Source organism: Engraulis encrasicolus, chromosome 16, assembly GCF_034702125.1.
Source record: "Engraulis encrasicolus isolate BLACKSEA-1 chromosome 16, IST_EnEncr_1.0, whole genome shotgun sequence".
In the NCBI taxonomy this organism is placed as follows: Eukaryota; Metazoa; Chordata; class Actinopteri; order Clupeiformes; family Engraulidae; genus Engraulis; species Engraulis encrasicolus.
Window position 1 is genome coordinate 6,094,119 of NC_085872.1, and position 19,255 is coordinate 6,113,373.

At 44.8% G+C, this 19,255-nt stretch overlaps 1 protein-coding gene across 2 annotated transcripts; it reads left to right on the forward strand.

Moving 5' to 3' along the window:
- The first annotated feature begins 907 nt into the window (after window positions 1-907).
- LOC134465022 (choline transporter-like protein 1) lies at window positions 908-19,098 on the forward strand. 2 transcript variants are annotated; one of them, XM_063218411.1, is made up of 16 exons: window positions 908-991; window positions 2,339-2,425; window positions 2,738-2,880; window positions 3,006-3,142; window positions 3,236-3,320; window positions 11,921-12,081; window positions 12,224-12,313; window positions 12,436-12,572; window positions 12,699-12,885; window positions 14,160-14,322; window positions 14,463-14,619; window positions 14,726-14,809; window positions 16,249-16,386; window positions 16,609-16,845; window positions 17,177-17,236; window positions 17,362-19,098. In XM_063218411.1, exons 1-16 carry the CDS (start codon window positions 968-970, stop codon window positions 17,458-17,460), a joined length of 1,989 nt encoding a protein of 662 aa, XP_063074481.1. In that variant the 5' UTR covers window positions 908-967; the 3' UTR covers window positions 17,461-19,098. The 2 variants fall into 2 exon arrangements, with proteins under 2 accessions (XP_063074481.1, XP_063074482.1); XM_063218412.1 differs by having other exon boundaries at window positions 17,358-17,476.
- The last annotated feature ends 157 nt before the right edge of the window (window positions 19,099-19,255 follow it).

Below are 19,255 nucleotides of genomic sequence, written 5' to 3' on the forward strand. Positions count from 1 at the left end.
GGGATACGGTCCCATGTGTTAGATCGCAGTCCACTGCGATAGGGAACGTCTGGGTCATGACTATGACCACGGTTCCCTTAGCAGGGACCAGATCTAACACTGCGTTGCGATTACAGTGCCTTGCTGGGCATAATGCTCAGTATTGAAAGAGGCCGAGGCTGCGTCATACCCAGCTATTTATGCCCTAAGGGCGGGCCCAGGGGATGACTGACAGCCTCTCAGCCATTCGGCGTGAGTAGAAAGTGCTTCGATTGGATCCGTGCATACGTCACGTCCCATGTGTTAGATCTGGTCCCTGCTAAGGGAACCGTGGTCATAGTCATGACCCAGACGTTTTTGATCCTGACCCTGCGGACCCCGTGAAGCACTTTAATGATCAGTCCACCGCGTGGATAGCCACTCTCCTACGAATGCGGCACGATCACGAGAACTCCGTCCTTCAGCGCAGTAGGCATAGGCCTACATGCTTATCCAAAGTGAATTAATGAATAGGCCTACAGGTAGGCCTAAAGATCCAGGTCATAAAAGTAAAGCCCTGGGGCAACTCTTTAATTAAGTCCTTTGTTAAATGGAAGAAATACCACCTCAAAATGGACATTACAACAGTTCACAACATGTTTCAGTGCGTAATTAAACGCCACACGCACTGACAAGAACACTGCACAAGTGCACCATTTGAGAAGTGCTGCAAGAACTGTAACACTATAACAACTAGGCAACTTTCATTGAAGTGTGCAAAAAAGCTTTGGTTTCGCGGTTTCCGAACTAGGCTGTATTTCCCATCGTCCTATTTGTGTGACGCATGCTGATATAAAAACATACGCCGTTAGAATAACAAAGAAAACACAGTAGGCTAACCATAGGCCAGTGGTGGCGATGTAGGCGCGGACTTTCCCCCCAAATAAAGCACGAAACTGAAACAAGCGGCGAAGGCGGAAGTGAAGACGCCTATTCTTCCATGTAAGTCATGGGGTGTTTTGGCAGCAAAGAGGTAAGCTATAACTGTTCCTAGCTAATTATGTGTTACCAACTCCTGCTATGTGCAAGTGTAAAGTTATGTTAAGGATTATGAAGTTAGCTGTGCACTGTCTGTTGTAGGCTAACCCATATTCTAGGCTATGTGGTTGGTTGTGGTCGATTGTGGGGAGAGGTGACACCGGCTGAGTGCGGCGGGTGGAAACGAAACGCCCAATATGAATAACCGCATTGAAAATCAAACATTTACTGTCTTGAGCATGTGATTTTTTAACGAAAACGGACCCAGTAAACCTCTTTATTTCTTCTATTTAACTTGCTATTAGGCTACTGATTTATAGCGTTTGTGAAGTTTGTCCACAGTAGGCCTAGCCTACGGGCAAAGTTAAAATGCAACTGACGAGAATAAAGAGAATGTAATTAGAGGCTCCAGACTATGCAACTCTGGCATGTATGAATGGATATCTATTTGAGCAGACTGACGGGGGCTATGCTCATTTCTGCAAACTGAGGCTGGATCTCAAATGGTGCACTTGTGCACTTCGGGCACTATGTTTTAGTTCGTAACTAATACGGAATGCGCACTGAAACATGAACACTAAAGTGCACAAGTGCACGATTTGAGATTTGTCAGTATTTGCTTTCGTTAACATAAAAAGAGCATTTCCAAATTCCGTCTCCATGTTCTGTGACTATAGGCCTACTTTCGCTAAAACTATCCTCACTGTTAACAGTGTTGAATCCACAACCCCCACCAATTCTTGAGTTAGTCTAGGTCTACACAACTCTGTAATTAAATTCAGTTTTTCATTTGATACATGTGCAACTGAGCCAAGTACTTTCCTACTTTCCTTTACTCTTGCACCTTGTAATCTACACCACTTCACTTTACTTGTATGACCATTGATTGTACTTCTGCTGCTGCTTCTCTCTCTCTGTGTGTGTGTGTGTGTGTATGCGTGTGTATGTGCAGTTATTGTCCATCAGTACAGTCTTCTTATTGCACACTGTGTGTGTAGGTAGGCCTATTGCACATGTCGATATCAGTGTGTGAGTGTGTTATGAGTGAATGTGTCATAGAAAGAATGTAAATGTGTGTGTGTGTGTGTGTGTGTGTGTGTGTGTGTGTGTGTGTGTGTGTGTGTGTGTGTGTGTGTGTGTGTGAGAAGAGATTATCCATGTCTTATTTTTATGTTTTAGTTTGACTGCACATTGGAAACTTATCAAACGCAAATTCAAACTTCTGTGCTAAGCATGTTGCATAGATTTTTTTTATTTTTTTTTACAATATAGTACACTTGACTTCTGACTTCAACTCGTCTAGCCAATATGCTCACTATCTGTCCATTCACTGTCATTTCAGAAACGGACTGAATGGTCTCCACAGGAGGAGAAAAGTGTTACTGATATACCATGGCTCATCCTCTTCATCTTCTTTTGTATTGGCATGGTAAGTATGGGAGGCTGACCGACCGCACTAGTAGTTAGTAGTAGCACAATAGTAGTTGTAGTAGCCTAATAGTAGTACATGAACACAATAGTAGTTGTAGTAGCCTAATAGTAGTACATGAACATATACATCCTACTTACATTCGGGATTTGCCCTATTCCTTGGACACAAAAAGAACCACACACATGAGAACAGATGTTTGCACTGTACATAGCCCGGCTTCTGAAGAAGCCCCCTTGCTTGCATACTTTATTTAGGATACATTTTTCTCATGTGTTGTTGTATTTTGGTGTTATTATTGTTGCTTTATAGATGATAGTTGCTGGAATCTCTGTTGTCATGGGTGGAAGCTCCAGACTCATTAATGGATATGACAGCTATGGGAACATATGTGGCAAGAACAACAGCAAGATCCCAAACGTCACGCTAAGTGGCCAAGATTTCACACGCAGAAAGTGAGTCATATCAAGTGGTTCTCAAGTGGTTATTCTATCTACTGCTGTTTTACATCTGGTCATTAAGTATGAGATCATTTGAGTGTCTCTTTTTTAAAATAGAGATGTTAATTTCGTGTCTGTAGGTATGTGTTCTTCCTGGATCCTTGTAACATCAACCCTTTGAAGCTAAAGATAAACTCCATTGCTCTGTGCGTGTCATCATGCCCACAAGAAGAATTGAAAAGCTATGAGGACATCCAAAACTTTGCAGCCATCAATGGTGAGGGAATGGCCATGGCATTTCTTAAGGTCTGACTGTGTGGGCCCAGCTTTGCCAGCGGATGTTTGTTGTAAACACTGTTTCTATTTTTAGGCTCAGAGACTTGTAGATATGACATTGCCCCCAAAGACTACCCCATCAAGAAAGACGGCTGTCCAAAGTTACCAGTGAAGCCCAGGTATGGTACAGAAGATGAAGATTTCACAATGCCGTCATTTCAAAATATTAGTCTGTTAAACTTGTGTTTTCCCCCACACACCTCAGCTGGCAGGTGTGTAGGAGATGACCAATAGGTCACTAATCAGAAAATTTGAAAAAAAAAAAAACTTGCACACTGCACTGACCATTTTGCTGTTTTCTTGCTGTTAATGCACAATGTTTAGGTTCAGGTACATTTGTGTGTGTTAACTGTACAGTATATATATATATATACAGTTGAGGACGATATTATTAGCCCCCCTCCTGAAATTAGACATTTCTCTTGATTTCTCAGTAAGAATTGCCATTATTCACCGTTTCTGTTATTCTGGAAACAAATACACTGATGGAGATAATGTTCAATGAGTTGAATTTGGATTTTTCTATTGTTACGATGAGTTTAGACAAAAAATGGCAAAAATGACAAGGACAAAATTATTAGCCCCCTGATCATTAATAGTCAATATGGCGCCATTTATGAACCAAAACTGACAACAAGCTCTGATAAGTTGCTACCTAGGTTGGCTCGTGCCCCACTAGGGATTTTGGCCCATTTCTTCACTGCAAAGTGTTCTAGCTGGTCCAAATCGCATGGATGCTGAGCATAGACATTAACGTCTGGGTCATGACTATGACCACGGTTCCCTTAGCAGGGACCAGATCTAACACATGGGACGTGACGTATGCACGGATCCAATCGAAGCACTTTCTACTCACGCCGAATGGCTGAGAGGCTGTCAGTCATCCCCTGGGCCCGCCCTTAGGGCATAAATAGCTGGGTATGACGCAGCCTCGGCCTCTTTCAATACTGAGCATTATGCCCAGCAAGGCACTGTAATCGCAACGCAGTGTTAGATCTGGTCCCTGCTAAGGGAACCGTGGTCATAGTCATGACCCAGACGTTCCCTATCGCAGTGGACTGCGATCTAACACATGGGACCGTATCCCATCACGCGTGAATTACAGTGGAGGCCTAAGCACCCACCTTATGGGCTTATTATTGATAGGGGTAAATGCAGGGATAATATGTGGTGATTAAGCACATTAGAGACCAACATGTTATGCATTTGTTACACTTCCAAAAAGGGTTGTAAATCTGGGTAATCACAGGTTCACTGCTCCCAGAACACCCTGCAGAAAACTAGGCTCACTCACATCTAACATGTAATAACGAATGAATGTGTGATGAGAATTCCAACTGGCTGCTCTGCATATCTCTTCTATGGAGACACCCTTCAGTAAGGCCCAAGAAGAAGAGACTCCTCGAGTCGAATGAGCGCGCAGTCCCTCTGGAGCTTCCAGAGACTGGCTGCTGTAAGCCAGCTCAATGGTTTCCACTATCCAGCGTGATAGGCTTGGTTTTGACAGTGGCCTACCCTTAGCCTGAGTGCCAAAACACACAAATAACTGATCAGACTGCCTGAAAGACCTGGTGCGCTCCACATAGCAACGCAGAGCCCGCACCGGGCACAGTTTGTTCAACTGCTCCTCCTCTGCTGATGCAAAGGGAGGAGGTGAGAAACTGACTAACTCAATGACTTGATTACGGAAGGGAGTAGATACTACCTTGGGCGTGTATGCGGCATTTGGACGCATAATGACCTTATCACCTGCTCCGGAGAACTGCATACAAGTCGAGCTCACTGAGAGAGCTTGAATATCACCTATGCGTTTTGCTGACACCAGGGCCAGCAAGAAAGCTGTCTTTAGGGAAACAAGCTTCATGTCCACCTCACTCAGGGGCTCAAAGGGAGGCCCAGTAAGAGCACGTAACACTACTAACAGATCCCATGAGGGCACCAGCTGTTTGTGAGGGGCCCTGAGCCGTCTCACTCCAGCCATAAATCGTGACACCAGAGGGTGGTTACCAGGTGTTGCACCACCTATGCCCACATGACAAGCAGAGATAGCTGCCACATACACCTTTAGTGTAGAGGCAGCCTTACCATCATCAAACATGTGCTGCAAAAAATCTAATATGACACCTACAGCACAGTTGATGGGGTCATGACCCCGTGAGATACACCACTGCTCGAATAAACGCCATTTCAGCGTATAGAGAGAGCGAGTTGATGGAGCCCTAGCACTCTGAATAGTATTGACTACTGCCTCAGATAGTCCTGATGCTAACAGCCTTCCCCTTTCAGGTGCCAGGCCCTGAGCTGCCACAGCTCCGGCCGGGGGTGCCATATGGATCCTCCCGCCTGTGACAGCAGGTCCCTCCGTGAGGGCAACTCCCACGGCGGCTGTACTGACATCCTGTTCAACTCTGCGACCCATGGCCGGTTCGGCCACAGGGGGGCTATTAACAACAGTTCTCTCCTCTCCTCCATGACTCTGCTCAGCACCTGAGGAATTAGAGGCACTGGAGGAAATGCATAAAGACGTCCACCCGGCCACGGATGTGCCAGTGCGTCCACCCCCAGAGGTGGGTCGTCTCCCCCAGAGAGAACCAAAGCTGACAGTGTGTGTTCTGTCTCGTGGCAAACAGGTCCACTTCGGCTTTGTAGAACCGCCGCCATACCTGATCGACCACCAGAGGATGGAGGCGCCAGTCTGCTGCCTGCGGGTTGCCCCTTGAGAGTAGGTCCGCTCCACAGTTGAGGTGACCTGGAATATGAACTGCTCTGAGAGACAACAAGTGATCTGCTGCCCATAGCAGTAAACTGTTCGCCAACCGGTGTAAAGCCAGGGAGCGCACGCCCCCCTGGCGATTTATGTATGCCATGGCCGTGGTGTTGTCGGTCCTCACCAGAACATGATGGCCTTTCACCACTGACAAAAAATACCGTAGGGCTAGAAACACTGTCTGCAGCTCCAACACATTTATATGAGCTTTGGCCTGGGCTGCAGACCAACGACCGTTCACCGATCTCCCGTTGCAGACTGCCCCCCAACCAGTTGTAGACGCGTCGGTCGTAATCACCACTCGGTGCGTCACTATGCCTAGAGACGCTCCCGCACTGAGAAATTGGGAGGATCTCCATATTGTGAGGGCCTTCCTGCACTTTGAATTCACTACTATTTTGCGGTATTTGTCTTTGGAGGGGTTGAGCTTCAGAGACAGGTACCACATTTGAAAAGGCCGCATGCGCAGTAGCCCCATTGGCAGGGAGACTGCTGCTGCTGCCATCATTCCCAGCAGCCTCTGGCAAAGGTGAGATGACACCCATTGGCCTATTCTGAATTGGGCCACACAGGTCTTGATTGCGGCTGCTCTCTCCTGAGAGAGGTGAGCTGTCATAGTCACAGAATTCAGTGTCATGCCTAGGAACTGTGAAGTCTGACTTGGTTTGAGAACACACTTCTTCCTGTTTATCACAAATCCCAACTGGCCTAGGTGTGCCTGCACAAGACTGGCCTGCTGTGCAGCTAACTCTTGCGAATGGCAGCAAAGAAGGCAGTCGTCTAGAAAGTTGAACAAGCGCACCCCCTGCTGGCGTAATGGTGCGACTGCCGCTTCCAGACACTTTGTGAACAGAAAAGGGGATAGGGCTAGACCGAATGGGAGACGCGAAAACTGATATGCTTTCCCTCTGAATGCAAATCTGAGAAATTTCCGATGCCTTGGCACCACCTTTATGTGAAAATATGCATCCTTCAGGTCTATGGTTACAAACCAGTCGTTTGGTTTCACAAATTGAAGGAGCTGGCGGTTGGTCAGCATCCTGAATTTCCTTTTCATGAGTGATTTGTTCAGCCTCCTTAAATCTAAGATTGGCCGAAATCCCCCGCCTTTTTTCGGGACAAGAAAATACCGGCTGTAAAAGCCTGCGTTTTCTTCCCCTTGTGGCACCATCTCTATTGCCTTTTTCAACAACAAGGAGTCTATTTCCTCCTGTAGGAAAGGGACCTGACCCTCCGGAACTATTGTTTGAATCACCCCGCTGAATTTTGGTGGGGGGCGAGCAAACTGAATTGTGTAGCCCACTGAGACAGTCTTCAAAACCCAAGGTGATGCCTGTGCGCATTTGCGCCAGTTTTCCACGCATGCCTCTAGGCATGGAGTCTTTTAATTGGTCGGGGACGCTCCCGCTCATCGCCAAACCTTTTAATCTTTGATCTAGACTCAATTGGTCGGGGTTTTCCCCGCTCATGGTCAATTTGTCTATATTCGGCTTTATTCCCGCACCGTCTAAGGAGGGGGTCAAGCTCTGAGGGCAGCTTGTCACACTGTTTAGGTAAACATGGGTGAGAGAATGCTGTTTTAATATTGGATGCAGAGAGGGGGACAAAACATTTTCTGTTTGTGTGTGTAGTGCTTGTGGAAACTGGCACAACGTGCTTGACATGAGCGGTGCATGTGAGCAACGGGCAGTCCTTTTTCGCTGAGGGGAAAACTCCTCCCCCCCCCCTCTCTTCAGGACGTGATCCTCAGGTCCGCGTCCTGTTCGCACCACCACGGCGGGCAGTAGTCTGGCGCGGGACGAACGGCGCTCTCTGCTGCTGCTGCTGGGGTGCTGGCTGTGGGTCCTGTGGCTGAGGCTGGGGCGGCGGCCTAAACGGGTGTCGCTGCCATCCTCTCCTTGCCGGCATCTTAGCTGGAAGAGCTGGAGAACGAGATCCACTCCCCCGCTTCATGCCAGGAGCTGGAGCTGGTCCACCCGGGGGGCCCCGGGGTTCACCTCTGCTGCGTGGCATCCAGGCCATGAAAGCCTCCCGGCTTTTCTGCTCCACCTCAAATTCATTGTACCCACAGCATCACCAAACACTCCTTCAGCACTCACCGGGGCATCTAGGAGTGGGGCCTTCTCCCGTTCCGACAGCTGTGCCAGGGACAGCCACAGAGAACGCTGTGTTGCTACTGCCGCCCCCATAGCACGGCCCACTGCCTGAGATGAACAGCGCGTGAGGCGGAGAGACAGGTCAGTCGCCCTGCGCAGTTCCACCACCAACTCACTCTCAGCATCCAGCGTATTAGACAGCTCCGTGAGTAGCTTGGCCTGATATCTCTGCAGCAACGCCGTTGTGTTGATGGAGCATGCTGCTTGTCCAGCCGCCAGGTAGGACTTTTCAGCGAGAGTGGCCTGGAGTCTGGCCACTGGAGACGGCAGGAGAGGTTTGCGGCCCAGGCGCAATGCAGGTGAAGAGGGCGACAAGTAACTCGCCACCGTATCCTCCACCGGTGGGAAGGAGAGATATCCACACTCCTTGGCCTGGTCCATATGCATGTAGGCAGCAAAGCCTGGGACTGGGGCACGGGCCGAATAGGGGTTGCTCCAGGTCTTGACTAGCTCCCTGTGCACTTCTGGAAAAAACGGGATTGGGCAGGGCGCCGGTGTTTGGGGCCCGGCGTAGTATTCCCCATCCAGCAACGACATCTCTGTGCTGGGGGGGGTGGGGAGAGGGAGGCCGAGTTTGCTAGCTGCCCTGGTAGCCACCTCGTGCAGCTGCAGACCCAGTGTCCTCGAACCTACCGGGGGAGAGGATGCCCGGGACTCTTCGACCACCTCCTCCTCATATTCACCATAATACCCCTCTGCATCACTGAAGTCCTCTGGCTGTTCCTCCGACTCCTGCCCAAATACCAGCTCTGGCAGGGGCTGGTCGTGGAAGCCACGCGGTAACTCCACCGCCTCGTGGTGCGACCTCACTCTTGCATGTGGGGCTGGTGCAGCTAGCTCCCCTGCTGCCTCGTGGCGTGAACTCCCGCCAGATGGCAAGGTGGGAGCGGGGTTGGCTGTGGCGGGCTCGCGACAGTCATGCCCCTCCATATCGTGATCTGTGCTGCCTTCGGCTGTGGGAATCTCCTCAGCCTGGGTAGCAGCTTCTCTCGCCTCTCTGCGAGTCCAGTAAGCCGAGCGCTTAGTAATTTTAGCGAGTGTCAGTTCAGCACAGAATTCGCAGGTAGAACCGCCCGACAGCGCTGCCTCGGCGTGCTCTCTGCCGAGACAGACAATGCAAAATCGGTGCCGGTCCCCTTTGTCCCTGCTGTGCGGGCACTCCGGGTACAGCAGCCTCGACATCCTAGACACACCAGAGAAACAGTTAACACTCACAATCGGTCCGAATTCTAAAGAAAACTACCGAGTGAATGCTCCAGTTAGCTAATGTAGCAACCACTAGCAAGTAGAGCTAACAGAAGTAGCAAACTTGCAAGCTAGAAGCTAATAGCCAAATACAAGAAACAAAAATCAACTCGTGGCACCCAAAGCCTGTGACCAGAGAAAATCCACTCACCGGCTTGAAAGAGTTGAAGCACACGGTTGAAAACTCGAATCTGAGATAAAGTTGTAGTTGCTTGACGGATCACTTCTATCGAAGTATTGAAAGAGGCCGAGGCTGCGTCATACCCAGCTATTTATGCCCTAAGGGCGGGCCCAGGGGATGACTGACAGCCTCTCAGCCATTCGGCGTGAGTAGAAAGTGCTTCGATTGGATCCGTGCATACGTCACGTCCCATGTGTTAGATCGCAGTCCACTGCGATAGGGAACCACAGACTCTCAGTGGGATTGAGGACTGGACTATGAGCGGGTGATTCCAATATCATGGTTTTAGTGTCCTTGAAGAACCTCTGAACTAATCTAAATGTATGATTAGTTACAATGTTGTTGGAAGACCCAGCAATCCAGATTCAGACCCAGACTCCCTGTGTCTGAGGCTGAATAACAGACTAAACCTGATGCCCTTCCACTAGGTGTAACTGTGGAAACTGCTTAGCCTCATTAGACCAAAGAAGCATTGGACACCTGCCTAGATGATTGTTATTGACCTGGCCTCACCTGGAGGTTTTTTCCCCCCGAAGAGAGACAGTTGTTAGGGCTTGTCATCATATTGGGCTTTGGGGCCATCATCACAGAAGAACCCCTTGACTAAAGGCAGTGCACATCAGAGTGTTATTGAGCTTTGCCTGTGAACATTTGAAAGTCAAAAATGAGTTTTGAACGTCTCTGCTTTCATCTGATGATATTCAATTGCACCTGCTTTGATGCATGAATTCTGCTTCTGAAAGGGATAGGCCTTGAATCGCTATAAGATGGTTTCCACAATTAAACATGGTGGTGTATGCATCATTTTGTGGCAGCCTCAGCCACAGGAAACCTTGTGTGGGTGTACGGCACCATAATAACTGAAAATTATGATAGAATGTGGAAAGTGACCTTGCAAAAATATGCTCATAGAGGGAGTTAAGATCTTCACTGGATCTTTCAATAAGATAATAACCCAAAACTTGCATCCAAAATAGTTCAAATGTTCTTCAAGGATACTAAAACCATGGTCATGGAGTGGTTCAGACCTCAATCCTTTAGATAGTATTTGAAGAGTGCTGAAAATGAATGTCCATCCTCAACATCCATGGAATTTGGACCAGCTTAACTATTTGCAATGAAAAAATGGGCCAAAATCCCTGGTGGAACATGTGCCAACATAGTTAACAACTAATCAAAGTGCCTGGTGTCAATTTTTGTTCATAAATGGCACTGTATTGACTATTAATGATAAGGGGGCTAATAATTTTGTCCTTGCCATTTTTACACTTTTTTGTTTAAACTCATTGTGAAAATGGAAAAGTCCAAATTTAACTTATTGGATACCAGCTCCATGGTGTATTTGTTTCCAGAATAACATACATTTATTAATAATGATTATTCTCAATGATAAATGAAGAGATATGTCTAATTTCAGGAGGGGGGCTAATAATATCGTCCTCAACTGTATGTATATATATATATATATATATATGTATATGTATATGTATATGTATATATATGTAGGCCTATATGTGTGTGTGTACAGTTTATTAGTCTGAGAATAAATGGTGCACGAGACAGTGGACAAGTACCCCCTTAATGCATGTCGTACCTCCAGTGGCACGCTGTAATAGTCATTGGAACGTTAAAGGGGCTCCAGGTAGGATTAAAAGTTTAATTAATCACGGTCCCGAGTCAGCCGATACTTCTGCGAGTCATTAGTAAGTGAACGATGGCTCTCGCGACCACTTCCACGGTCCACTGTCAGAAAACCCCAAATGCAAGGAAGGAATGTCGTGGGAAACACTTTTCATTTGAAAACATCGCTTTGCATACCATATTCAGATTTGTATCAACTGCTGGCATTCAGTGATTACAGCAAGTTATTCAAACAGCGTTTTTTTCATTACGGTGTAGATTTTGAGACAGGCATGCCACGAGCACCGCACAACCGATGTCATCCTACCTTGTGCCCCTTTAAGTACCATAGTACTACAATACTATGACATAACACAGGGCCTTTCATTATGCACTGTGACTTGGTCATTGCCATTCTGGTAACGGCTTGTCTTAACGGGTTAACTGGTCACAAATGCAGAACGTCTGATTTCGGTGTATTCCTGGACATGTGTGTGCTGAGAAAGTAGAGAACATGCGCTCACACGATCGCCTAATGATTCTCACAGTTCTTAACTGGGTGCTGAATCCCACATAAATGAATGAAGTTCGCAAAGGACAGCACTCTTCAGAGGCCTCTGCCCGAAACGTTTGTGGGCGAATAAACAGAGAAAAAATCTGAGGAGTGCTGTCCTCAGCTTCCTTCATTCATGTGGGTGCTGAAGCACTTGAATCTTTGCTGAGCCATTCGCTTCCTCCTCTTCCCTGCAGCAAGCAGCGGTTTAATCGCTGTGTTCCAAAGGACATCAGCTGCTATGCTCAGTTTGCTCAAGCCATAGTGAATTCCGTCAGTGAGAACGTACTTCAGAAGGTTGCAACAGGGATTTTGGCTTCCAAGGAGATCATCTTTGGACTCTGCGTACTATCTGTTGGTATGATCAATACTTCTGTACCTGACTCACTATAAAAATGCTAGTGCATGGAAGAGCACACCTCTTATGATGTTGCCTTAAAGATTTAACAATTGACTATGAAATCTAAACATTCTGTGTGGTGTATGATTTCTCTCCATAGTTCTCTCTGGCATTCTCATGGTGGTTATCAGATACATCTCTGGCGTTCTGGTGACGATTATCACCGTGCTGGTGGTCTTAGGCTGCATAGGTATGATCACCATAGTTACAACCACGCTTACTGTACCTTATGCTTCCATTACATCAAAACTTTATACACCTCAAAATGCCTATAGACCCTGTTGAATTTCTTTCTTCTTTCTGTCTTTTTAGCCGGCACTGCCGTGTTATGGTGGCTGTATGTCGACGTCAGGAAGTCTGCTAGTTCCACTGACCCTGTTGAAAAAGCAAACGCTGAAGACAACAGCCAAGGCCTCCTTGTCTATGCAATCATAGCTACTGTACTCACGGTAAAACGTTTTGTTATCCGTTCTATCGGTTATACGTATATGTACTCTGTTGTTGATGTTGTTACGTTCACCTGCAACCTTTACGGTTACTGTAACTGCCACTGACATTATTCTGATATCTTTTAGGTGGTGCTACTGCTATTGATTTTTTTCTTGAGGAAGCGCGTGGAGCTTACTATAGCTTTGTTCCACGTGGCAGGCAACGTTTTCACACATATACCACTTCTAGCCTTGCAGCCTTTGTGGACCTGCTTTGCCCTTCTACTTTTTTGGGTCTCTTGGCTTGCAGTGTTTTTGTCTATAGGGACTTCAGGTGAGATTCCAGCTTAACTACTGAATATGATCTGTATTGTAATATCACTTATTAAGTTACTCGATGCAATTTCACAACTATGTGGACAAAAAATTATGTAGATCATCGTGTTCGAAGACCACATATGCCATTTCTCACTGTGTGCTTCCCCTGTTATGTTAGTTACACCCCATCAGACACTGTTCCCCTGCATTAGTCACATATGCAACTCTACTGTAGTCTTCAATCTGCTTTTAGTGTTTTGCAGGCGTCTTTGCTTAGTCTGCGACTGGTTCTAAATGCAAAGAAAACAAAGTACATGGTTTTCACGCATACTCGCTCATCATTATCTAATGTTGAAGTGTCCACTGCTGATGGCACCTTGTTAGAGAGGGTTAAAACAAGTACTAAAAGCAAAGTATTTAGGGATTTGGCTTGATGAAAAGTTGAACTAAGTAACACATATTGACCGTCTTAAAAAGCTTAGATCAAAACTGAGTTTTTATTTCCGTTTGAAAAAGTGCTTTAGACTATGGTGACATTGTACATGCACGCTTCAGTTCCACCTCTTTTAGAAAAGCCGGTAGTTTACCATGCAGCGCTATGTTTCATTAGTAATGCAAACATGAGAACACTTCACTGCACACTATATGAAATGGTAACATGGACTTCACTATCACTCGGGAGAAAAAGCCATTGCCTCATTTTTATTGTGGAGCCATTGGTTGGTAAACTCCCACCATACATCAACTGCCCTCACACCAAACCAGTTCCTATGGCACTAGGTCAGGAAAGACTTATTTTAGTCCATATGCCCCACATGGTTGGAATAACCTTCAAAACATTTTAAACTTGGAATCTGCCCCCTCTATATATACTTTTAAAATATTTTAAAAACAACTCAAGTACAGAGGAGTGTCCCTGTTTTTCTGTGTTTGTTTTTATATTACTCTGTGTCAGTTCAGTTTTGTGGTCCCCTGTATTCTTGTCTGTTGTGTGCTTGCTTTTCTTTTTTTACTACTTCGTGCTTGCCTGCCTTGTTTACTAGCCTTTGTCTAGTGTCTATCTGCTTGCACCCATGTCTGATATGTGTATATCTTATGCATATCCTTGCATGTGCTGTTTTGTTTGTCTTTTAAGTCTTATGCATTTGCCTCCTCTGTTTGCTTGTCTTAATGGCGTCTTGGCCAGGACTCCCTGGAAGAAGAGGTTTCATACCTCAATGGGACCTGCCTGGTTAAATAAAGGTCAAACAAACAAACTGTGACCTCATCCTGTCAGCCATCTCTTCACAGGAAGCCCTGTGAGTAACGGAGTAACGGTGGTGTTCAAGCTCTCTGAGCCTCTGCAGTACACAATTTGGTACCATGCTGTAGGACTCATTTGGATCAGCGAGTTCATACTGGCCTGCCAGCAGATGACTGTAGCTGGCGCTGTGGTCACCTACTACTTCACCAGGTGAGGAGTGTGGGATGCAACATTTACTACCAGGATGGGTTTTATATCATGTGGCTCTTCACAGATTTTTTTTACGAAGTTGTTTATCTTGCAGTTCTTAGAACATTTTACTTAAGCTGTCTATGTGTCCTAATGAACAGAGACAAGTCTCAGCTCCCAGAGACACCCATTCTGTCATCAATGCTACAGCTGGCACGCTACCACTTGGGAACTGTTGCTAAAGGGTCCTTCATCATCACTTTGGTGGAGATCCCACGCCTGATTCTCACCTACATCCACAACCAGCTGAAAGGCAAAGTGAGTAAAAAAATAAATTAAAAAAAAGCAGGAACGCTGGAGGGTCCAGTAGAACACGCTCAGCAGGAACATGTTAACTGCATTCTGTTGTGCTGTTGTTTTTCAGGAGAATGCCTGTGCTCGTTGTATAGTTAAAGCATGCATCTGTTGCCTGTGGTGTCTTCAGAAGTGCCTGACGTACCTCAACCAAGTAAGTGGTTATCCATTCTTAGTAGCAAAGGTTTCTGGACCGAATTTTTGTGTATGATAACTAAGCGATTGGGAATCCTTCTTTCCTACAATGTCAAGATAACTTAAAGCAGCATTCATATTCACATACAACTGACAATGCAATTACAAGTAGTTATAGCTATTGAAATTGAAAATGTATATAAATTAGTGTTTTGTTTACGAAACAGACTCCAAAAACGTTGTTTTGGTATGGTCATTTTGTGAATAAAAACAAAATGCGACCATTTTCCAAACATTAAATCCTAGGAGACTTGGACTTGACTTAGCATTGGTACAACTTGAGCTTGGGCTTGACTTGGTTAAATGTGTCTTAACTTAGCTTAACTTGACTCAGACTTGAAGGACTTGAGACTTACTTTTGACTTGCAAATTAGCGACTTGGTCCCATTTTTAAACGGAACTACAGTGTATTGAATGCCAACAAGACCATAATAAAAGATGTTGAAAGATGTTATTACATGAAAAGATTGAATTATCAAAATTGCAGGTATGCAATTCTTTCGGAATGTGAAGCTCTGTAAAAATTAATGTCTAAGTTTATGAGATCATGAAATGCCCATTGTCAATAAACACACTATGACCCTTTAACAATGACAGCAGTTGAAAAATTTACCATATTTCACTTTTTTAATTTAAAAAAAAATCTTGTTGTCGTGTGCACACACTCCAGGCTACACGGAGGAGCTTATATGATGGTAATGGGGTGCAATAGTGCCTTGGTTATGGTCTTCTTACTTTTGTGGAGCATTAAAATGTCTGTTGAATAATGTATACAGATTTTAAACGGCATACGGATAATAAGGGAATAACAATAACACACCTGACTGTGTAATAGCTGAGCAGCCTGCTGCCCTATTACTTTAGATACCTCTAATAGTAGGGAGCACATACTAACACAGTTGCAATTTGTTTTCTAGATTTTCTTTTGGTCTTTTTTTGGACTTTTTTAGTGACAGGACAGTTTGAGAGAGACGGGAAACATTTGGGAGAGAGACACGGGGAAGGGTTGGCAAAGGAGCCGGGCCGCAATTAAACCCGGGTCGGCCGTGTAGTAGACAAGTGCCCTACCGTTAAGCAACGGTAGGGCCAAAACAGTTGCAGTTTCTATCCTGTTAAATTTCTATCCTGTTGGATGCTAACACCCTCAAATTAGCACTGAGAGTCTGCGGTTGAAGCATAGCTTGTTTGAAATCCATTGTGGTGGGGTTGAAAGCCAAAGAAGATGAAAATTGTGCTAATGTCCAAATAGGCTTATTTACGAGCCTAGCTGTACATGACCGTACAAATGCACCAAAACACAGATATAGCCTATACATAGTTCTGCCAATGTTGTGGGACACCATTTAACTTGATACAAAGTGTTCTTGCTTTTCATTACTGTTTTGCTTTACCATGTAGAATGCATATACAGCCACTGCTATCAACAGCACAAGTTTCTGCACATCTGCCAAAGATGCCTTTATTATCCTGGTGGAGAATGCGGTCCGAGTGGCTGCCATTAACACAGTGGGGGACTTCATTCTCTTCCTTGGAAAGGTACTTCATTTTAGTGAGAGAAATTTTGATGTGTGGAATGTATGTTTTGTTGCCTACATAGCGAATAAGTGTCTTTCCATTTGCATTTGCAGGAAGTCTTGTGTACATAATTTAAGAGATCATGCAAGTTCATAGAATGACTTTGTAGAACATGAGCTTTGCTTGCTAAACACATTTTCTTAACAAATAATACTAATAACACTAATAATTTAATTGTTGCAGGTGCTTGTTGTAGCCTGTGTGGGACTGGTGGGTGTCCTTACCCTAAGGTACCAGCAGGAGTACACTCTGTGGGTGGTCCCAGTAGTTATTGCCTGCCTATTTGCCTACATGGTGGCCCACTGTTTCCTGTCCGTATACGAGATGGTAGTGGACGTGCTCTTCCTCTGCTTTGCTATTGATTCCAAGCACAATGATGGGAGTCCAGGCAGAGAGTACTACATGGACAAGGCTCTGATGGTGAGTGGGGGTGGGGGCAGCAGGGGCATATACTATAAAGCTGGTTCAGGAGTAAACCAGGTGAAGAGGTAATTTCCTAAGAAGATGAGGACTCCAGGCTCTTCTATTAGTGATTTATATCTTAACCTAAATCACCTAATAGAAGAGCCTGGAGTCCTCAGGCACTCCTATTAGATGCTTTACCTCTTAACTTAACCTGGTTTACTCCTGAACCACCTTTGTAGTATGGGCCCCAGGACACATAGGCCAACTGCAGTAAACAAGTAAACAAATGTAGCATTGTCTGTTCTGTGTGTAACTGAGAGTGCTCTTTTATTTACATTATGTATAGGAATTTGTGAAGAACAGTGGGAAAGCAATGGAGCGAGATGCATCCGAAAATACACCAATGGTGAGTTTTCCGTTGTGCATGTGGGAGTCTATTCATCAAAATACTATTTCCAATGAAGCTGTGAATATACTGAATATCTGTACAGTTTGGTAACCACATATTTTCTTGTTTGTAATTGTAGGCAGAGAGGGACACATGAGCCCCAGGCACACATCAACTTGCCTTATTATCATCGACTTTCAAATCTCTTCGAGACTTGGTCTGACCAAGAACATAACAGTTAACATTTCCCAAACGGCATGGGTGACCCGCCTCCCTTGGTTTGCTTCTGGTTGTTTGCTTCGCAACAAAGTAGGAGGAGTTCCCGATTTTTGTGCAGCTCAGAAACAATATTTGTATTGCTCCTGGCCTGACTAAAAGCAACGCTGGAGGTGTTACGTCACTAGGAGGGCACAGCCTAGTTACACATCAACCACAACTGCCAAAATTTTGAAGGAAACAAGTAAAGAAATCCATAATTCTTCACATCAGGCAATATTAACACTTGTGCTTTCAAAGCCAGATGAGGCCTTGACATTTTGTAATCATTTTTTATATGTTCACTTTGCAAGAAAGCATTTGTTTTGTGACTTGGCATTTCTTTTTATGTTATTTAAGTTACTTTTTTTACACTTTGAGTTGTTCCCTTATTTTAAGTTTCTTAGTCTAGTGCAGTGTTTCTCAACAGGGGCTCTACAGCTCCCCAGGGGGCGTTGGGAAGTCCCAAGGGGACATTGAGAGGTGGCGGTACTTGGTTGTCATTGGTGCATTAGTCCATGTATATTTTTTTTTCAGGGGGTGTTTGTTCAAAAAAGGTTGAGAACCACAGTGAATTTGTAGCCAACAGGCAAGACAAAAAAAATGCACTGGTCCTTTGCCACAGAGTCTGGGGCTGAGTATCAGGACTTTTTATTGCTCAGTCCCTTGCAATTCCTCATGCCATTAATAACACATAAAATGTTTTCACTTCTTATAGGGTTGCCATAATTGCAACAGACATTCTAATTTTGTTTGTTATGGCATTCCAACATGTACTGTAGCTTGAAACATTCAATATTACAGCTTATTATCATCCCAATTTCTTAAAACCACATAACATATTCAATCTGCATCATGCATGCTTGTTTCCAGTCCATCATGAGGCAGCGTTGTTTTCAAAGCTAGAATTTTCCTAATGTCATTTTTTTGGTCAGCTGACGGTTCAATATTTGGGCTATGTTGTGTCAGTGGTCTTAAAGGTACACTGTGTAGGATGGTGGCCAGAGTAGGTATTGCAACTATGTTGCACATTGAAACTGTGCTGTCTACTAATATTGACTAGTATGACCCACGTTGTACAGCTAAAGTGTATTTCTAGAAATGCAATATGAAAAGTGCAATTTTCTCATAATGGATATACCGGTACTTAGAATTTGATGGTGGTGGTAAGTAATGAAAAAGTTAACATTTGTGATTGGGCAGCATGAATTCTGTAAATAAATAAACTACTGAAAATATTACAGTGTGCCTTTAAATAAGTTGATAGAGTTGTCTTTTAATGAGTTTATGTTGAATTGTTTGGGGTTTTTTTTACGTTGAATTACCATTGGAATCCTACAGAAGTGCTTGAATTTTTATAATTGTTGTAAACTGTATAATACACTGACTGATTGGTTGGCTGGCATGTGCTATTTAAGCCTTGGAAGACAATTAATGCCTCTATGCTGTTTGTTCTGCTTTCTAATTAGAATTCTGCACAGTTAGCAGTTGTGGACTTAACCTTTAACTAGTGTTATATCTTTAGCCAATGTTAAATGTTAAAAACTGCAGCTGTGCCTTTCTGGTGTACTCTACTGTACTCTAGTCATCTCTAGCAGAAATAAACATTGCTCTGACTTCCCCTACAGTCTATTACAGTCTCTGACTCACCACGACCTAGGTCACTGGATCATTTCCTAAGGAGCTAAAGCTGCTCTAAGATTCATTAGTACTGAGGGTGCTACCTATAGTCCAAAGGAGGCGATTTTATATTTATACATTATTGTATTCAGTTTGAATACA